The sequence below is a fragment of the Patiria miniata genome, unplaced genomic scaffold (genome assembly GCF_015706575.1).
Source record: "Patiria miniata isolate m_02_andy unplaced genomic scaffold, ASM1570657v1 HiC_scaffold_3, whole genome shotgun sequence".
NCBI lineage: Eukaryota > Metazoa > Echinodermata > Asteroidea > Valvatida > Asterinidae > Patiria > Patiria miniata.
The window spans coordinates 44240078-44259946 of record NW_024037069.1 but is presented as its reverse complement, the minus strand read 5'-3'; the positions used below and the strand labels follow the sequence as shown (position 1 = coordinate 44259946).

The 19869-nt window shown below is 39.5% G+C and overlaps 1 protein-coding gene across 2 annotated transcripts in view; it reads right to left on the bottom strand.

Moving 5' to 3' along the window:
- Positions 1 to 1175: 1175 nt before the first annotated feature.
- The window catches only part of LOC119737421 (protein dimmed-like), a 31457-nt gene continuing 12763 nt past the window's right edge, over positions 1176 to 19869 (bottom strand). The window contains exons 1-3 of one of the 2 annotated variants that reach the window (XM_038211759.1): positions 13819 to 14069; positions 9940 to 10029; positions 1176 to 8030 (exon numbers count right to left, since the gene is read on the bottom strand). In XM_038211759.1, coding sequence (XP_038067687.1) covers positions 7404 to 8012 — 609 coding nt within the window. In that variant the 5' untranslated portion in view covers positions 8013 to 8030; positions 9940 to 10029; positions 13819 to 14069 and the 3' untranslated portion in view covers positions 1176 to 7403. Of the gene's footprint in view, positions 8031 to 9939; positions 10030 to 13818; positions 14070 to 19869 lie in introns of those variants that run through there. The other variant, XM_038211761.1, reaches the window with a different exon arrangement.

Sequence of the window (19869 nt, the reverse complement as noted above, 5' to 3'; positions counted from 1 at the left end):
TCTCTTTACATGAAGAAAAAAAGAATTTAATTGTCAAAAAGGAAATGTGCATTGCAGCGTCCCTTTAATGTTTTTCCCCACGAAATGCATGTCGACGTCTAATTACCGCACTTATGATTTTATTGTAATTGATTTTTTTTCCGCGCTGTGTGTCAAAATGGTTTACAACGTGTGAACAAAATTATATTTACTGGTATGCATTCTTGGTTTGGTGATTGACCTAAAAAAGGGGGCTGGGCTTGGCTTGGGAGACAAGTATAGGTCTTTGGTGATATTCATGGAATTTTGGAATTTTGAATTTTATCACAGCGTTGTTTTTTGTTTTGTTGTTGTTTTGGGGGCTTTTGGGGTTTTTTTTGAGAGAGAAGAGAACTTTTTCTTCCGTTTTCGAAACGCCATTAAATATAGAACCTCTGGCGTTGAACCTTAACGGCGTATTCCTAAGCAGGGAAAAAGTCCCCAAGAAATTATAATAATTTGCAAATTTACATTATACAAATTTCATTTAGGGACGTTTACGTTAATAATTATCAAGATTTTTGCTTTCTTTTCGATACCAAACTCTGAAAGTTGTGGTCCAACTCTTGGCGTAGGCTCTTGCTCGTTTCACCACCAAATAATGCTAGTTTATGTAAATGATTTTAGTAATATGAAAGCAAGAAATATTAGGCCAGCTGCATGTCCTAATCTTTACCCTTCAAAATCGTAAGTTATTTTGTTGTTTGTTCTGTTGCTTGACATCATGTTATCTGCGTGTTTACTCTTTAGGCATATGTTGCATGGACAGCACGCAAAGCTCCCAATGCAGTCATCAGTTTGCAAGACCAAGGTTTCTATCTTGGGCATCAAGGCTTTTCGGATTCGAAAGCTGACTTTCTTTCCTTTATTTTTACAAACTCTTGAAAAAAAAATGAATCCCCACAAATTGGTGTCTATTGGCTCTGAGCAAAATAAATGTTGTATTTTGTTGCTTTCTATGCAATAATTGATTGAACATTGCCAAGTAAACATTATTCCGTGCTCGGGTGAGCGTTTTCAATCAATGGTTTTAGTGGGGAAAAAATAATTATTATCATTTCACCAAAAGGTCCAAGGAACTTGGTAGCTTCTTGTTTCAATTAAAAGGGAAAAACACATCAGACTACATTAGAAGGATCACAAGGTTACACAAAGACTTTAAGAAATAGTTGTAGAATATTATTACTACTCCATATCATGATCAAGGACTGTTCCATTCAATTTACAGCGGAATGTTCGGTTGATAATCTAATCGAAACAATATTTGTGACATAGAATCATCCTCCTGACCATAATAATGAATTTATTAAATTACACTGTGTTTTGATACTTCGGACCACAGACAGAAGGAATAGGGCAGAGGGAGATATAGACACGTTTTGTCCACAAGCGCAAACATCAATTTGTTTTTGTTGCGCGTTTGTGGAAAAGTCTTTTCCCTTTCATGCATGAATTCCTCGCTTCATACTCCCGATTTAAATTGAACAATAAAATTTGACCTATGAACAAACGTATGACTGAAATAAATCAACATAAATTACAAATACATTAATTTAAAAACAAAAATAATTAAGAAAAACAACAGATTAACTACTAGATGTCGAAGGAATCACTTTGCTTCCAGCAGTGATTCTTGAACACTGATTGGTGGATGAAAGCTTTTGAGTATAGCTGATAGAGAAGGATAGGTCATTTTGTGTTCACTGTGAAGGCAACAAAAAAACGCAGTTCTACCTTATATAAGACTAACCAATTGTCATTAATACTGACTTCCCGGAGTGATAATTCAGGTTCCAAAAGACGCAAAAGCTTCTCGAGACGATACAACCCATGATCTTCATGTATTATCATAATACTTCCAATAATTCACACGTCACATTTGAATTCATGCATGTCACATCATCAGTAATTATCTGAAAACAAATCTGACTGAAAATAAATAACAAAACATTACTTGGTAAAAAAAATGGTTTCATCTGACATTCGGTCGTTTTCAAGAAGATATCAATTGTTTCTTGAGAGAACTTTTGAATAAAAAAAATCATAATTAATTAATTTATAAATTACCCAACTACCCATTACATAGACATGCTCAATGATTTAAAACAGGTGTTTTTTATAGTTTGAATGTCAAATCGTACTGTGACGAAATGAAATTAAGATTCATCACTACAACAAATTGGGCAGTTTTCTCCAAAGTTTTCTCCAGCATGCAGCCACAAATACTAGACAATACAGCGATGGCTCCATGCTGGCACGCGGGTCGTACGTCGATAGCCAATGCTCTTTCTAACCAATAGCGTTACGTATAAAACACGCCCACCTCAAATTATTTTTAAGAACCACCTCAAGGTCGCCGGATTTGTGTGTGAAATTCACTACAACGCTGTCTCTTTTTTCTTTAAATAGCTCGCTTTTAATTACAACAATGCACATCTTGGTCAACATCTCTGTCAGTTTGTTTTGCATTCGGTATAATTTACGTTGACAAAAATAAATTTACCATAATGTTTTAACATCTATTTCTTGAAAACGGATCAAGGATAAGATATTAATATTTCCGTATTCAGCTCGTCGCAGAGAGAGAGTTCAGTAGCGACGAACATCCGGTAACAAAGTCAAGTTTCCACGACACTCGGTTTCATTTTACGGTAGGAATAGCGCAGTGTCCTGTTTCAACTATTCTGTGAAATATAATCCTTTTTTTAGCATACACCAGTCTTGTTGGCTTTGAAGGTCGGTACAGCAATTTGCCAGACAATATCAGTATTATAATTAGATCATTGTAGGGAAATCTCATTATGTAGTCGAAAATTCACCCATGGATGCGCTTAAGTTATCACCGTTTGTTTCTATAGACATTTTTAATTAGTTTTTCTCCTAAATTAAACAGTTAGTGTAAACCAATCTGGAAACACGTCCACTCATAGGGACAGCTCAATTTTGGCGAAGCATTGAGGCAGCTACTGTACGGAGTAACCAGCCCTTGTTAATACACAAATAACGAAGTGCCATGGGTGTATTCAATTAAAATTCTGGGCGGATAAGCCTATGCCTTCTTATCTCATAAGCGAAGATTCGCCTTTGTTGCAGCAAATTCATCTTGAATTATTTAAAGGAATGGCAAGAGTCCATGGCCAAGGTCTTCCTTCGCCAGTTGAAGATGTAATAGTGTAAGTGAAACAAGATTGGACAAGTCTTAATCATTAAGGGAAATCAATTCTGATAGGCGACGACAAACGAGAAACACTTGACTATCTTACAGATGGGCCTTGCCACAATTACCATGGAATTTACTTGTTTAATTCCTGAAAGGAAATGTTGACTTCGACAGTTTTTTAAATACCTTTTAATATTATTAATTTACATACAAATTTTTATTATTATTGTATATTCTATTTTTATTTTTTTAAAGGAATTATGCTTTAAAAATGCAGCTGTATAGGCCTATCGGAGATGGCTCCTTAATTTAGGAGAGCAACATATTAGAACACCTCGTACTCTCTATATTAATATCATGGACGGCATGGCTACAAATTAATAATCATAGGTTGTTAGGATCAATTTCATCAAGAACACCACTGAATTTAATATATTGTAATAGCTCGTATTGTTGTTTGTCCAAGTGCGTTTAAAACCGGTCACTACTAAAACAGGTACAGTTTGTCACAAAAAAAAATCAGGGTTTACCGTGCCAACGATGCGAACTTTTTTTCCACGAATCCAAATTTTAGCCGACAATTTTCTAACAGCATGTGTGACTCCGAGAAAATTGGCCTGCTTTCCGTTTACTCGAAATTGTTTACATGAACTACATGAAACTATTTGTTTTTGAACTATATCTGTTTGTGGTTATGCAAAGCCATTTTATGTATAATATTCATAATTTTTTTTAACTAAGCTTATACCCCCCCCCCCCATTCCATTAACAAAGAATACAGTCGGCATATTATTTATATCTCTCTTACTGGATATATATCAATAAATATATAAATAAATATATATTTATGTATATATTTACGAAATTATATTACGTACTTTAAAATCATTTACATTATTCCATAATGATATATTAGTTTACTTTCTATACTACTGGTTTATAAGGCTATGTGCAGCCCTGAATTACGTTGTGGAAGTATTATATTTCAAGCAATACACAGTTTCAAGTTTTTTAACCACTACAACTGAGCTTAATCTAAGGCAATTTGTTATCAACACGTGGGTGAGAATAATCAATTCTGAATTTATAACAAAAAATGCGAAGAAACGAAGCAAAACGTAAATAAATAATAACAACAAGGGAGTTCAATTACTGAAATAATTTTACTTTGGGAACGTGTCTCATTCGTGTTACCATTACTTGGCCTCCCTCGCAAAAAGAAAACTCGCTGTGTGGTTGTTTATTTCTTATTCTCTGTACACCTATCTACTGATATTTTCTCTATCTACCCTGAATCTGTTTGAACTACAATGCTATTATAATAAAGACTGTGCGAATCGTCAGATGGTTAAACTATAGGCGGTCCAAAGGCCACGCGCGCACGGCGCTTGGAAGGGAAATTATGAATGAAATTAATAACGCTGATGGTGGTCTATATTAACGGGGCAGTGTATTTAGCTGACCATCCGTCCGCTTGATCCAATTCACGTTGATGACCACCTTTTAAGTGCCTTGAGCGACCTTTACAACTAAAATGGCCAAAACATGTGACCTCCAAATAGATGTAATTTTTTTTTAATAATAAACGAATCACCTTCATTTGATGCATGATAAAACTGCAGCAACTGGATTTGGTTACTTTTTATCATCAAAGCAATTGAAAAAATCAATATTTCTCGCCTATGTAAAACCATTTGACATGTTCGTCACATACATGTCCTTGTCAATATTTCTGTCTAAATGACTACTATGATTCACCTGTCTGTGCTGCGTACAAACCAAATTGTGTACACTGCAGGCACTACACAATACACTATATATGATACCTTAATATGCATTATAACGCACTCTTCAATTAAAGGCACTAACTTTACAAGGTAATGTGCAAGCATTTCTAATGCTATTGACGCAATCAGAGAATTGACTTATTTCAAAACAATAATCCATATGTAAGATAATGCAACTCTTATCGCTCAATTGTCTAAAAACAAAAACATGTTCCGGAAATAACAATAATAGACCTATCTAAGACCGACGAATTAGAAGCAAAAAACCAAAACAGGCTGTATGCACGCTATCAATGTAGAAGCCATGAAACAACACGCAGGCTACAAATATACACGATCTACTTTTGAGTGGATTCAACAGAAACAAAAATGCATCGATATGATTATCGTGAGACAAATATTTATTTTGGTCCATGTCAAGTAAACAGCTTTTTTTCTTCTTCTTTTTAATGCAAATGCGCAGGGTGAGCTCACCATTAGTCAAAAGGAAGACATCGTTATACCATTATTCAATCATTTATTTACTAGAAGTCTTGGCCCAACCGAATCACGTGATCAATTTACACCTGATGCGCAAGCCACGCGGCCAAAATCAATGCCAAATCGGCTTTTATCAATGCAGCGTTTTCCGATAATTGTTTAAATTACTGAATTTTTTTTCAAATTGACAGCAAAATCATAACGCTCTGTGTCAAATCAAAGAAATTAAAGTGCACTTGTAAAAAAAGTGGAATAAATTTCCTTCAAGGACAAAAGAGTTTAAAGCTGGTTTTTAACATAAATTCGATTCACATTTGCATGTCAGTTCATAAATTTAAATGACATTTACCGATTTCAATTGCAGACGAATATAGGAACTGTGTTGTGCGCCTGTAGCTAATAGACAAGCGCTCTCCAGCAAAGTGGAAAATAACCATTAAAATACTTAATCTATTGTCCTTTATAATAGCCTGATCGCAAGACAGTATGAAACAAAATGACTACCTGGAACGTGCTGCCAGTAAAAGCTTGTATTTTACGGAGAAGGATAACCCAGGCTTGTCAGATAGAAGCTTTGCGCAGTGGTGCACGCATTTTATCACACCATATTTTATGGGCATAATGCAAGACAGCACTTGCCTCGTCTGATATGATCAATGCCTTTAGTGCGCCGAAGTGACGGCTGACGCATTTGATCCGTGTTTAGAATGGCTCCGAAGACCTTACACATCACATTAGTAATGCACCCGACCCACGTGATTCTTTGTAATATATACATATAAAAAAAAATACCACACAATAAAATAAAGTCTTAAGATAACAATTAACGTTATGTGAGATTGCGTGTTCTGCTTTACTTAACCAATTCTATTTTCAAAAACAACAAGGTGAATATGGTTGTTTCACCGAAAGGAGGAATCGGTAAGTGTTGTCCCAGTCTTCAACCTGCACGTCGATCCTGACACGTTCCTCATGCCGGTGTTTTTTTTCTCCATTGCTCGCTCGTCATTTACCCCCAGGCGCAGTAAGGTGAGACAAGCGCACACAAGGAGCTTGGGCGGAGGGTCGCATTCACAAAGGCGATAAAATGCACCCGGCCGATCTCGAGCGAACGATGAAAGGAGAAGAAGAAAAATACTACCTCGCTGAAGGATTAAAGAAGACGTAGGAGATGCGCGGGAATTGGTTTTATGCCTTTGGCGACACCGGAAACAGTCGTCGGTTCGCCTCCTTGTGAGCAATGAGAGCGCATGCGCCCTTGTTCCAAAGTACGGTTTTGACAAATACAGTGAGGATCACGAAGAAAATTCACAGATTAGCAGATAATTCATGGTAGGGCGGAAGGGAGGTGAATCAACAGGTGGTATTGTTCATAACCAATTATCTCAAAATCATTTTCTTATATAGGCGTTCAGCATTGTCCTCTCAACAGCATCCACCTGTGTCTTCATTTTCATTGCAAAAATATAAGTCTATTTCATCACTTCCTCAAGCACAAAAAAAGAAGAGTTTGAGGAAACGTCTAACAATTTCACAGTCCGGCGTAGAACCTCGACTCTGCCGGTTTCTGAGGCATACGTCCTTTTCATCTCACCACTCGAGGCTGGCAATTCTGGAAGAGTAGTCGACACCTGAGTATCGTCATCACCTCAGCTACCTGTCCTGTTGTTTTCCCTCTGCATAGTCTGACAGCGAGTAAATGTCACTTGTTTGACAGGCAGGTCTTATTTTGTTAAACCGCTCAGAGCATTGACATCACAAGGCAAGACGAGCCAATGCATGACCTGACACAACTTAGGGCTACCAACCCGCGGGCGACTTGTCCTGATGCGCCGAGGAGAATCCTCTCGTCAGGTGTTCGGTCAATAATATAGATCCAATTAACGTAGGCTGGACGTTTAAGGTTCCGATTCGAGACGGACTTTCCATGTTCCAATCCACGATGAGCAAGACTCCTGTTAGAATTTCAGCTGCATATCCTCCATGTCGACTGCAGCGTCCAAGAGATCTTTCTTGTTACCGACAAGGTTCATGTTAGAATCCACGTCTTTGCTACTGCTCAGGCCGTACAGGGACTGTATGTCATCTAGATCTGACTTGAGCTTGACCACGGTATCTGACAGAGCCTCGATGTAGTTCTTGGCCAGTGTCAGTGTCTCGATCTTGGAGAGTTTTCTCTGGCAGGTCACGTGGGGTATGGTGTTCCTCAGATCCTGAAAGGCGTCGTTTAGTGAATGCATGCGCATGCGCTCTCTCTCGTTGCTCTCCAGACGTCGAATGTTCCTTTCCCGAGCGTTGCCGCTTTTCCTGCGTCTGCTACCACCTGTCTTACGGGTCGTCTTGGCGCGTTTGATTATACTCTGTGGTTCTTCAGCAATGGATCCTGTAGATGATTCCCCCTCCGCTGAGCCATCATTGGACCCTTCCTCTACCGAGTTGGTGCGGTGTAACTGCCGCTTCTGCACCCGATGTCTCTCGTTGGCGGCTGCTTGCTGCTCCATAGCTGCTGACCACGCCTCCAAACCTTCATGGGAGTGAAACTCCTCCTCCAGTTGACTCCAAGACATGATGAAGCTAGTTTACAACTGTAACACGCAGGGAGTGATCGGGGGAGAAAAACAAGACAGAATGTCACAACGTGTAATTAAAACCACCACAGCATCTCCCAACATGCAGCCAAACGGAGGTTAATTCGACTGAGTTGGCCACAGGCGGTGAGTCAACCCCCTACACCAGTCGTGCCTATTGCCTAAGGGTCTGCTAGGAGACCCGTAATTGCCCCTAACTGGCCGAGGTGGGCCTGCTAACCAAGAGTAATTTTCTGAGGGCAATGAATCCATGAATAAAATTAGTCTGCCCTCCCGCCTGCAGCTCGGCAACGCCGACTAATGGCTGCGCATCCCGCACTAGAAGACACTTGATGGGCCTTATGGAGCGTCTGAAATGAGCCCAGCAGTTTCCGCTCATGACAAGAGTCTTGTTCGCTCCTTCTGGCCTAGATAGACTCCCTCATTACCCACACCTCCTGACCAACACCCGTTAAAAAATATATCATTCAAGTGAGAGGCCGATCTAATTTAAACTCGCACGCGCGTGACAACATCTTCCACCTTTACCGGTGTAATTCCGCGAAGAAAGATACGCACAAAGCTGGGGGCTCGTTAAAAATTCACGCAATTCACAAATTATTACTTCCAGATATCGCTGAACAATACCAGAGAATGTTTCTCTGAAAACAAATCAGCCTGAAGATTCATGACATTTCAGCTGCACACGTGTACAGAGGCATTAATGTAAACTTGTCAAATCACCCAAAACAAACGCAAACTGAATTAAACCAGGAAATTGTCAATACTTTAATACGATACATTAACGGATTCCTTGAAATGTTTTTAAATATACATATGAATCATGATTAATGATTTAATGCACTGAAATAGATGTGATGGAAATGAACCAAACTCTGTCATGAAATTCTGCTATTCGTCTATGTTTTCCCCAGTACAAATACATGACAAAAATTGGGAGCGTTAGCAGAAAAAAATATTCTGTTCACATTCAAGATTACAGCCCCAGAGCGACATTGGGTTATTAGAACAGAGCACTTTTTTTTCAATCCGAATTCAGACAAAATGGATGCTATTCCAATATCATGAATCTTGTTAATATTTAACGGTCCTGCTGGTGCGACAAGTAGTCTGCGACACAAGTCGGATATTTCATCTTCGCCGAAACCTTAAAAGCACTTGAGAATTTCTCGTCCGTCAGTGCGTAAAAGGAAGTAGCAAAATTGCAACTTAGAAATGTGACACGGATAATTATCAACAGAGTCCGAGTCGAGAAAAATACGTGTTGAAAAGCGTAGACGAAGGGACTAAATTTCAGGTTAATATTTAAAAAGAAAAAAGTGACTTGTAACTTTATCCTCACATCGAGCTACGCAAAAACACTTGAGTTTTCTCCTTTTTTTTTACCTTTTAGTCAATGTTTGAAAGGTCGCGCTAGAAATGCGGTAGTGGAAGTCGCAAGAAAATCCACACTGATCAAGCGTGACATTTGATTCCACTTGATGGCCGCATCCTTGCTATTTCTCCGCGCGCGCCAAAAAAAAGACCCGGTCTTCGATCGACCAAAGCTCGCTGCATATTGACGGCATTTCAAGCGGCAAGTGGGAGCCTTGGATTACTGGGTAACGTATTATGGATGTACATACATGCCGACCGCGGGCTGTGAGTATTTACAACCACGCGCTGTAGAATTGAACCGTTGGAAATCGCATATTCCATGTAACTCACTCAGTCGTAAACACAACCCATAACACAACAAAATGCAGTATTTTCTGTACTTACACACTTCGTGTATCATTCCTAGGCTTACTAGAAAACAATTTTGTGTGGAAATGTGGATTTTTTTTTACATACTTATAATCAGTGAGGCTTGATGGAAATCCTACTTGAATCGGAATACATGGAGATTGATCGTAAGCGTACATACCTGAATACTCGTCTGCTAGATCCAGCAGGTGTTTAGCAGGTGTTCGATGGTAAGATGATGCACCCCTATCATCCACCAGTCTTGAAATGACTGCAACACGGTAGAGAGAAATAGATATATATCAATGTGAATATCAAATCGGCCGGAGTAAAGAAAGATCCAACAGCGAGGATGACAGCTCGCCTGTAAGCTGCCGCGTGTTGTGATGAAATAACAGAAACGGGTGAAAAGGAGGAAAAAGATGCAAGCGCGTGCCTCCGACGCGTGCCGTGTAGGAGAAACGTGCGTCCGTCAAGCGAGAATGATCTGGTTCAAGTGACTGGTTCAACCCGTACGGGAGAAAAATGCAGCTCGCAAACAGGATTACAAACCATCGTAATATCTGACGTCACACCGACGTCTGACGTCAGCCAATCAGAGTCTGTGGAGCGCGCCGCCCACGTGATCGCATTCATGAATGGCTGGTGAGGCGCGTGGTTAGCGGTCGACCACGCGCGCGCTGGATCGTCGACCGGCCCCGGGCGGAAACAATCGGTAGATATTTTCCTCAAATTAATAGCTGGCTCGCTTGGCGGAACCGTACATGTGAGGTCGACCATTACCGTTCTTAGCTATGACGAAAATAAATCCGTCCTTTAAATACTCCCACTCCATCACAACAACGTTGGAAGGTCGCTGTGTTCTACATTTAATGCATCCGCAATTCCATTATATCATTTGTGAAACCAGACAGAATGTTGGCCTACTGTCCTATGTTTTCTTTTGTCCCCCTTCAACCTTGTATGCTATAAAAAAAATTCTGAATAGGCATTTCTTGGACGCCAAAAGGATACGGAACGGATCTGATCGAAAGGAATGGTTGCTCGGTCCAAACCAAAAATATTAATTTTGACTAGGGAGAATTGTGAACTTTTTTTTCCAGACGAAAAGGTTAAATGTGACAGCATGGATGAGTTGACACGGGTATGTTTGCCTCGGGTCAACTTTAGACGTGATGTCGTCTGCAGCTGTCACTCCGTAAACAGCCGCCGGGCGAGTCGTTTTCTACTCACGATGTAACAAGTACCGTTCATAAATCCAAAATTGTATTTGCCATGAATAATTTATTCTTTGTCTCAATCAATGCCGTACGACGGCCGTTTATGTCACAAATATTGTACATAATGGCAACGCCGGCTGGGTCGATACACGTCAAACCTGTATTGTTTAATTTAAAATTAATTTTACAAACAACCAGCCACAATTCATGACATGCTTTACATCTGATGTTTAAATATCGTCCTTATGATGTATTTATAAATGTATTTTGAAGCGTTCATGTTCATAATGTAACTCAGCAAAATATTATGCGAGCTTATCTTATTGGCTTGTAGAGGTCGGGTTATAATCTGCTTGCATGAGCAGTCCAACTTTGGCCCAAACCAAAAGATAACAACATCATTTTCTAATCCATTTAGTTGATGAATCGAACGGCAAACATGCACTGACGATATGATTTCCGGCATAATCTGCGATCGAATAAAAAGAAACTAAATTGGGAAAACAATTTGAACCAACCAGATGTCTCGGCATCTAGAATTCCCACAAACCCGGTCTGCGATAAAGCAGATTTAGTTACATTATATATATTTTTGGGATACCATTCACTGGAACAGAAAAAAAAAATTAAATCCCATAATGTCGTATTTTATTTTAATAATAATGAATAAAGGAATATTAATAAATAAGTACGAAGTAACGAGCTTTAGTAATAAGAGTAAGAAGTGAATTTTGTTTTTAGTTATATAATGTGTTCTTGATCTTTTAATGTAGCATGATGAAAATTACAAGATTAGTAATTATGTAAGGGACAAATGAAAAAAGCGGGCCATAATGGAGGCATATTCAAAAGACAAACGTCTTGTATAGAAATGCCTTTTTAAGACAAAATGGACAAACAGAACTTACAAAAGATCGTACAAAAAAGACAGACAGTAATCCATCACTTACTGTTTGTTTTTATGAAAATATTATGTGAACATTCATGGTTTTTTTTGCGTAATATTTGCTTCAGGAACTTTTGGTTCATGGGAAAACACCATGGGAAAGATTCTGTTACTTACAGAGCACAGACTTCAACATCGCATCGTTTCCCCGCCCCCGCCAAAAATATTTACAGTTTCGCCTGAGGAATGATTGGCCTGCTTACTGTTGATGCAGTTAATCGTTAACCAACAATAAAACCCTCCACTTCACCTTGGAAATTGTTCATACCGGAAATGATGGCATTAACTGTTCTCTCAAATAGTGTGTGATTATTCAAATTCAGAAAGATGACAGTGCATGAATATAATTTGCATAATAACTAACAAAGACGGTTGTATACTCGTCAGGTCTTCTGTGCACACCAACAAATACATTACCTTGAAATCGTCAATGTTTGAATAAATCTTTATTAATTTCTGGTGATGTCACGAGCTTTTATTACAATAGCCTTCCACGAGGCTTAGAACTCAACGGTTATAAGAGCATTGACTATACTAAGAATTGGTTTTAGGCATCGGTTTGAGCACTGCGTTTCCTTGACCGTTTTCCCTATTTCAGCGTTTTCATGTATTCTTACTTTATTTCTTTATTTACCGAAGATGATGATTTTTGTACCGATTCTTCAAGCCACAACCTTAAGATTTGCCGTGATGGATCTTGACCGCAGAGTATTGATATTAGAAATGAGGAGTCAATAATTTATCGACTGTTGCCATTTTGACACAGTGCGTCTCACGTGTCGCCCACGGAAGTCGAAAGTACAGGGACCATTAGAAGACGCAAACTGCTCCACCAAACGCTCTACTGATGACGTGTGCACGCCCTTTTGTTTCGAAGTGATGACGTTTCTTACTATAATTCTATCCCGAATGATTAGGATAAAAGCGAAGTGTGAAGAACATGCAACCACGGTTGTTTACAACGGAACAAAGCGATGCTCATTCGTCGGTTACTTTAAAGCGCGGTGTACACCCATCAGCCCGTATTTCTTTCTCATCAGTGATTCGCTGTATACCGGGAGGATTGCTTCATAATTATCTCCCACAAGCTTGTCGCAATTTACATACCACGTGGGAATATAGGATGCTTTATCACTGTGTGAGACCCCCTATGTGCCGTCATCAGAATTATCACAGCTAGTGGACAGGCATGAGGGAGTTTACTAATGAAGATAATATTTCATCTATGAGATGTTGGTTATGAGCTGTCATGCCATGCATGCCATGCGAGGCCACCATCTTGTCTACAAAATTGCCTTTTATTCGCCCCTCTTTAGTCACAGACCATAACACAAAATACTTCCGAGGCACGAGTCATGGTTTCAAGTTTAACAATAATGAGAATAATAAATTTTCTCCAAAATCTTAAATTGTTCACATACATGTAAATATGACACCAAATTCAAAGTCTTCAAAATGAACGTGATGCTAAACGCATGCGTGTCACGTGCGTAAATAAAGGAAGTTGCAGAAAAACATTATATCCTGTTCTATGTTGAACTACTGTGTGGAGTTAAATAGAACATTCATGTATATCTGATCATTAAAAGTTAGTTTCTGAAAAGTGTAAGAAAATAAAGTGGGAAAAGGGAGTTTTCTCACAGAAGACCTCACATGTCTTCCCTCCCCCTAACGAGTAGTTGATGCAAGCCAGTGGCGTATCCAAAGGGGGAGGGGGGATCCCCTCCCGGCGGCATTTTGATGACGTCATAACTCATTCAGAAAACCCAGTAGTTTTAAGACGGTCCAGACGTCGATGCAGTAAAGATGCCGATGACAATCAACCAGTAACGCCACACTGTTTTCAGAACATAAGCATTAATTGAACATTTCGTAAAAAATAATTTAAACTCACGTATTGAAATCCACTTCTCTCGTCCACAGAACTGGACAAATCATTCGCCTTGTAACTACGAGAATGATTGCCTTAGTTTCTGCTGTCGGGCCTGCGTTTTGCGTTTGTGACCATTGGTGCATGCATATCGTATTATGATGCTGTTATTGTTTCCGCGTTCACAGTGCTACTACATGTGTATCTAATTTTGATGGATGTAGCAGGCTAGTAGCATAGGTCGTACAGGTCCGGGAGCCGAGCCGCGTCTAATCATAATATCGAGTGCATGATGTTTAGAGTGTGGAATATAAAAGACTGAACGGGATTTCCTAAGTGTCACGTGTGGTGCGTTGGGAGGGGAAGCCCCTTAAGATACCCTCAAGACTTAGTTTAATCATAACTTTGAGCACACGCCAAGTGTCTTCTTTAATTGATATAAAGACTTCAGTATTTCAGACTGAGATATTTGGTGGGTGTAATTAGCGTTAATTATGCCTTTAATCATAATGAGTGCAGAGGTAAAAGGGTGTCAGTGTGCACCTTCCACCATGCAGTCAGTAACCTTATCCGCCAGTTAAGAAAGTTTCATTGTTGTGCCATCCCTACTTAAAGTCAAAGGCACCAGGGGTCAATGAACTCCATTATATAGACCATATAATGTTGAGTGCAAAACGGAATGCTATGCCACAAGTTTCGCTGTGATTGATGCTAAAATATGGAATGATTTCCATGAATATCTGAGAACCGTTATTCCCTAGCAAATCAGACTACGTTAAGCCATCAGTCAATGATATTTCTGCCATTAACCCAAGGGTTCAAAATGCGCTGATCTACGAGTTCGGAGCCGGATTGGGAATTTCCCCGTGCATTCCCCACGAGGGATTCGTGGGGTTTTTGCCCATCCCATAATACAGCAGTCCATGCGTTATGCCTGTATGTTTAAAATGAACTTTTGTATATTGCTTTCTGTTATGTAGGCCTAAATAATTTCCAAAGTACTTGCATTTGTAAGCGGTAATGTTCCTCGTCTGTTCCACCAATGCACTTTTTCCTTGTGAATTTGACTTTGCTTAGTTTATGTTATAATTTGTAATGTATGCAGGTTCACAATGCGGCAGCTTTTAACTTTTGTGGGCATACCCTGGGTAAGGAAATATATGTAATGTGAAGTAATGTAATGTAACAGGTCATCACTGGAAAAGAAAACTCTAAGAACATGACATTCTAAGGCTAATTAAGACGGCCTTTAACTGGTGCTAATTACACATTTAATCATATTATGAGTGCAAGTGTAAAGAATTAAAGTGTCCATGTGCACTTTACACCACCGTACGCATGTCACAAAGAAAGCCTCGATTTGACAACCACAATTCGGTTGTAAGACTCCTGACCTTTGACCTTTACTTCACGGTATAGGAATTGCACCTCCAGAAAACTTTCTTTAAGTGAGGAATTGGGGTCATGCACTGGGTAAGGGGCACACTGACACTTGTTTTACACTTAAACCCAATTACGATAAGACCTGTAAAATAAGCTCTAATTATAAATTAAAGGCCGTCTTCATTTAGACTTTGCACCAAATATATTCTTATGTGCAGTGTTTCGCCTGCACTGTAATGAACTGTTGATCCATACACAACTGAATGTTACTCAACATAATGGAGTTCCGAACCCAGGTGACATTTAACCCTTTCTTATTTAAAGGGCGGATTTTCGTCCCGCACGTTGTAAGGTGCAAGTTAACACTTGTTTTAACTCTGCACTCGTTATTATTATGGAAGGTATAATTAACGCTAGTAAGTTGATTTATTAATGAGACATTGCGCCCAATGTCTCCTTAAATATGGATTATTTTCAGTGTACAAAAAGATATCGATCAATGAAGAAAGTTGGCTTGCACTCAAAGTAATTAATAAACCGAGTTTTGGGGGTATCCTAAGGGACTACCCCTCCAAACGGGTTCTACCCGATGTTCCCCAATACCTATGTTTCCCAATACCGATGTTCCCCGAAATCCGTAGGATCATAGGGTTAAGGTTAAGGTTAGGGTTATTATAGGGTAAGGATTTCGGGCAACATTGGTTTTGAGAAACATAGGTATTGGGGAACATAGGTATGCACCCCTCCAAACGCACCACACGTGACATTTAAGAAATCCCATTTTGCAGATGTCTCAGTCAGTCACTTCTATATATTCCACATTTCAAACCTTATTTCCCTCGCAATTATAATAAACCCCGCTGGGCTCCCGGACTTAACGACGAGCTTGTGAAATGCCACTTCCGCACTTTCACCTGTCGTATTTCTCGGCCATAAACTGCAATATTTGATGAATTGAGGTGTTATGGTTTTTTTTAAAGTCATCAAGCAATTTGACCTAATTGTATTGACACAGTCACTTTTGTATCCAACCTTATAATTACTGAATTTAAGCCTGGTAAGTTTGCAATTGTGGTCTGTTGGATGATTTACATGTTGTAATGTTCCAATATCGTGCAACTGGTACTTCATTGATCTAGAAGGCTCGCAAGACATGTTCCCCTTAAGTGAGCTCAAAAGTATATTTGTCTGTTTCAATAAATTCTCCCAATAATTGATTCTGTAAGAACTACTTTTGTAGACCCCTTGATATGACTTTACACTTGAGGGAATCTTTGTTGCTCTGCAGTTTGTACTTCCATTGTCACTGAGTTTGAATAACAAAAACTGCTTTCGGTGAGGGCGCACCATGCAAGGGGTATATTTTAATATTTACCTTATGCGTAGCGGCCATCTTAGAGGTCATCTATTCTGATCTTGATTCAGTAACAATGAATGCATAAAAGGTTCACTCATGCACATTCCAGCAAAACAAAGGCACTGCCCTCTAAGATGGCTGCTACACACAAGGTCTATACCATGGGTATGAAAACCAACTTACAGGGTTTATATGAGCCAAATTTCATTCACTTCGGGAGAAACAGTCGCATTGAGCTGGACCCGTTTGTTAGCTGTTAATGGCTTAGTCTGTTGTAAGTTACACCCTATGATCAACCCGCACATTGATCAACCTTATTAGTCCACATCCGCATGGCGATCTATAATAGGTGCATGCCGTAGAGTGATTAGCTATGATAATTAAAGTGTGAGTTTATTCCACACGTGTTCCCGTACCAGCATTATTGAGGTGATTTGCAAACTTGTAAATAAAAAAATGACAATGCACCATGTCCTTAGCCCGTTTTTCCGTTCTTACCATAGTATACTTGTGGGGTGATGGTCCTTTCAGGTCACATCACCCCACAATTTTAACAATAGAAAAACATCACCCCAGAAGAGGATCTTTAGAAAAAGGGATAAAAGGAACACAATGCTATCGCCCCACAATTCCGTCTGGGTGGGATGTCTGTGTTTTGGGGGTTTTTTTTGAAAGATCGTGGCATGAGTGCAAAATATTTTTTTTTAAACTGACCAGCAGATGAGGAGAAAATATCATGGTGATAATATAAGTTGAGTAAGGATTTTAAATCTCCTAAGGATTTCTCACTTAATTTCTGTGACAAGTTCAGTAATTTGTCATTTCACTGTCGTGAGTGGCAAATATACGTTTGATAGAGCGTCTATTTGTCCGAATGGAACCGAGACCAGAACGACACAAAACGAGATAGAACGTGAAAGAACGAGAAAGAACAAGAACTGACGAGGCAGCACGCAAAGGTGTAGACCTACAGTGTACGTCGCATCGACAAGTCCGACAGCAAGCACAAACGGCAAACTTTGTGCGACGCAGCTCGATAGTCATATCGAATGTTGGATGTCGCTGCGTTGAAGTCATTTCAGCCATTGTGCAGCATGATTACCCGTTCAATGGTCAATGCCATCTCATCCATCGTTCAGTCATCACAAGTCAATCGCAAATCATCATCTCGAGTCATTTGATCGGACTCTGCATTCCTTTGTCATTGTTCATGCCCTGCAGTAATTGTGGCATGACTTGTGACTTGTGATGGACTTTACTACATATCTTTACTACAATCCCACGACATTATTAACATATTTATTTTTAAGGGGAATAGGCCTAATACCATTGGGAGACATTTCCATATAGACTTGTGCACTAAAAAAGTCTTAATGACACTCAACACTTACTTAAACTTAACCTACCCTCACTAAACATTGCAAATTCAGGTTTTGCATCACGAAGAATCGATTTTCGACATTACAATTATGCCTAGAAATAGGTCATTCAAATGTCTCCCTAATCTACCTTCTCCCCCTAAGGTCTAACTTTCTAGCAACACGTGTCTCGTTAATGGGCCATTGCGAGATATCTCACCGGAGTTCGTTTTGTTTTAACATACTTATAGACATAATACACATGGACAGAAGACACCAAATGTGCATAGGCATTAGGCATAAGTTCCATTAAACACCAAATTTCCAACGCACAGTATCAAATACCTGTTACTGAGCAATAAATAGCAACATGCTTTATAAATCATGACGATTTCCCTCCCAAAAAAAAAGGATTGCTGATCAACGAAAGTTAATTATGAATGTGTTGGTCTGAAAGTCGACAAGCTCCTTTGACAAATCGATGGATACCTTTAACAGCGGCCTAGACCCTAGGGACAGAATCGTGTTTCACGCACCCACACGAGGCCAAATGCATCCGATAGGCTAAATTGAGGAAACATGAGAGCCCGTCTGCCTTGGTCTATTAACCTTGATTTATATATGAATGCGGAGGATGAGGAAAAATTGGGACACGATCTTCATCTGTCAAACAAAATTTGAACAACAAAGGACATGCTCAGCCATAATGCATGAATAGCAAGTAGGTATATGAAAACGGGGACTACACGATGTTCCCCAATACCTATGTTCCCCAATACCGATGTTCCCCGAAATCCTTAGGATTAGGGTTAGGGTTAGGGTTAGAGTTATAGGGTAAGGATTTCGGGGAACATTGGTATTGGGGAACATCGGTATTGGGGAACATAGGTATGCACCATATGAAAACAAGTCAATGAGGAAGGTTTGGTTCGGGTTGTTATAAGAGTTGCTGATTAGGTGTTGTGGCACAGTTGCCAAATTGTTGATATTGACAATGAACGTAATGGACAAATCCGGGCACACGATCATTGTACGCTTACACGAGGCCCAGCCCCTCCAATGGAGAAAGTGACTGATTATCTGAACAATAGCTAGCATAATGCTTTCGTCATTGAAGGGGGCCTTCGTGATAGAATTGAAAGCGTGCCTGAATTGGTCTATAAGAAGGTTGTTGAGTAAATGGGCTTATTTTGTCCAGCGATTTGAACTCTTGAAGCGGCAATTTCTGGAAATGTGCATTAATTGCAAAAAAGGCTGGTTATCGAAATTTCAGAACGGTGTTTAAATTTACTACAAGATCACTGCACTAGAAAGAATATTCATATTTACTAAACCGTGTGTCCCACTTGTTTTGGAAGCTAGCTGGGGCAATATAATGCCCAAATCTTCAATAAAACGTCCATAAAAGTTTATGGGACGGAATGCAGAATTAAAACAGGTCAACGTTTTGAATTTGCGTGCATTGGTCATATACCTATCCGTCGATGTCATTATTGTATTTTGCAAAATAAAAAACAACAACAACCAAACAAAACCACGGGACGGGGACGGGTGGCCATCTCATTTTTTTTCCCGTTCTGAGTTTGTCTGGGTCCTTTCGTAAACCTGTGCAGTAAATTGTTTATAATTACTTTAAATTCCTAGAGAAATGCAAGTGAAACACACTACTTATCTGGGTTGGAAAAAAAAAAGTTTATCGCACCTTCTTTTGGGGAGGCCGTTACAGATGATTCAATTTCATCTGAAAAGGAAAATGTGTCAACATTCTAACAAGGATCATCTTTTGCGCATTTAATGACTGGCACAAGAATACTCGACACCCAAATGCAGTCATGTTGACAAAAAAGTTGAAACGGCAATTTCGGGGCATTTTTCTTGCGGAGATTATGAACAGAGTCTTTCCTGGGGGTATTATTACCCACAGTAAAGGGAAATTAACGACATACATGTATTTTACAAGTGACGTGTGACAATGAG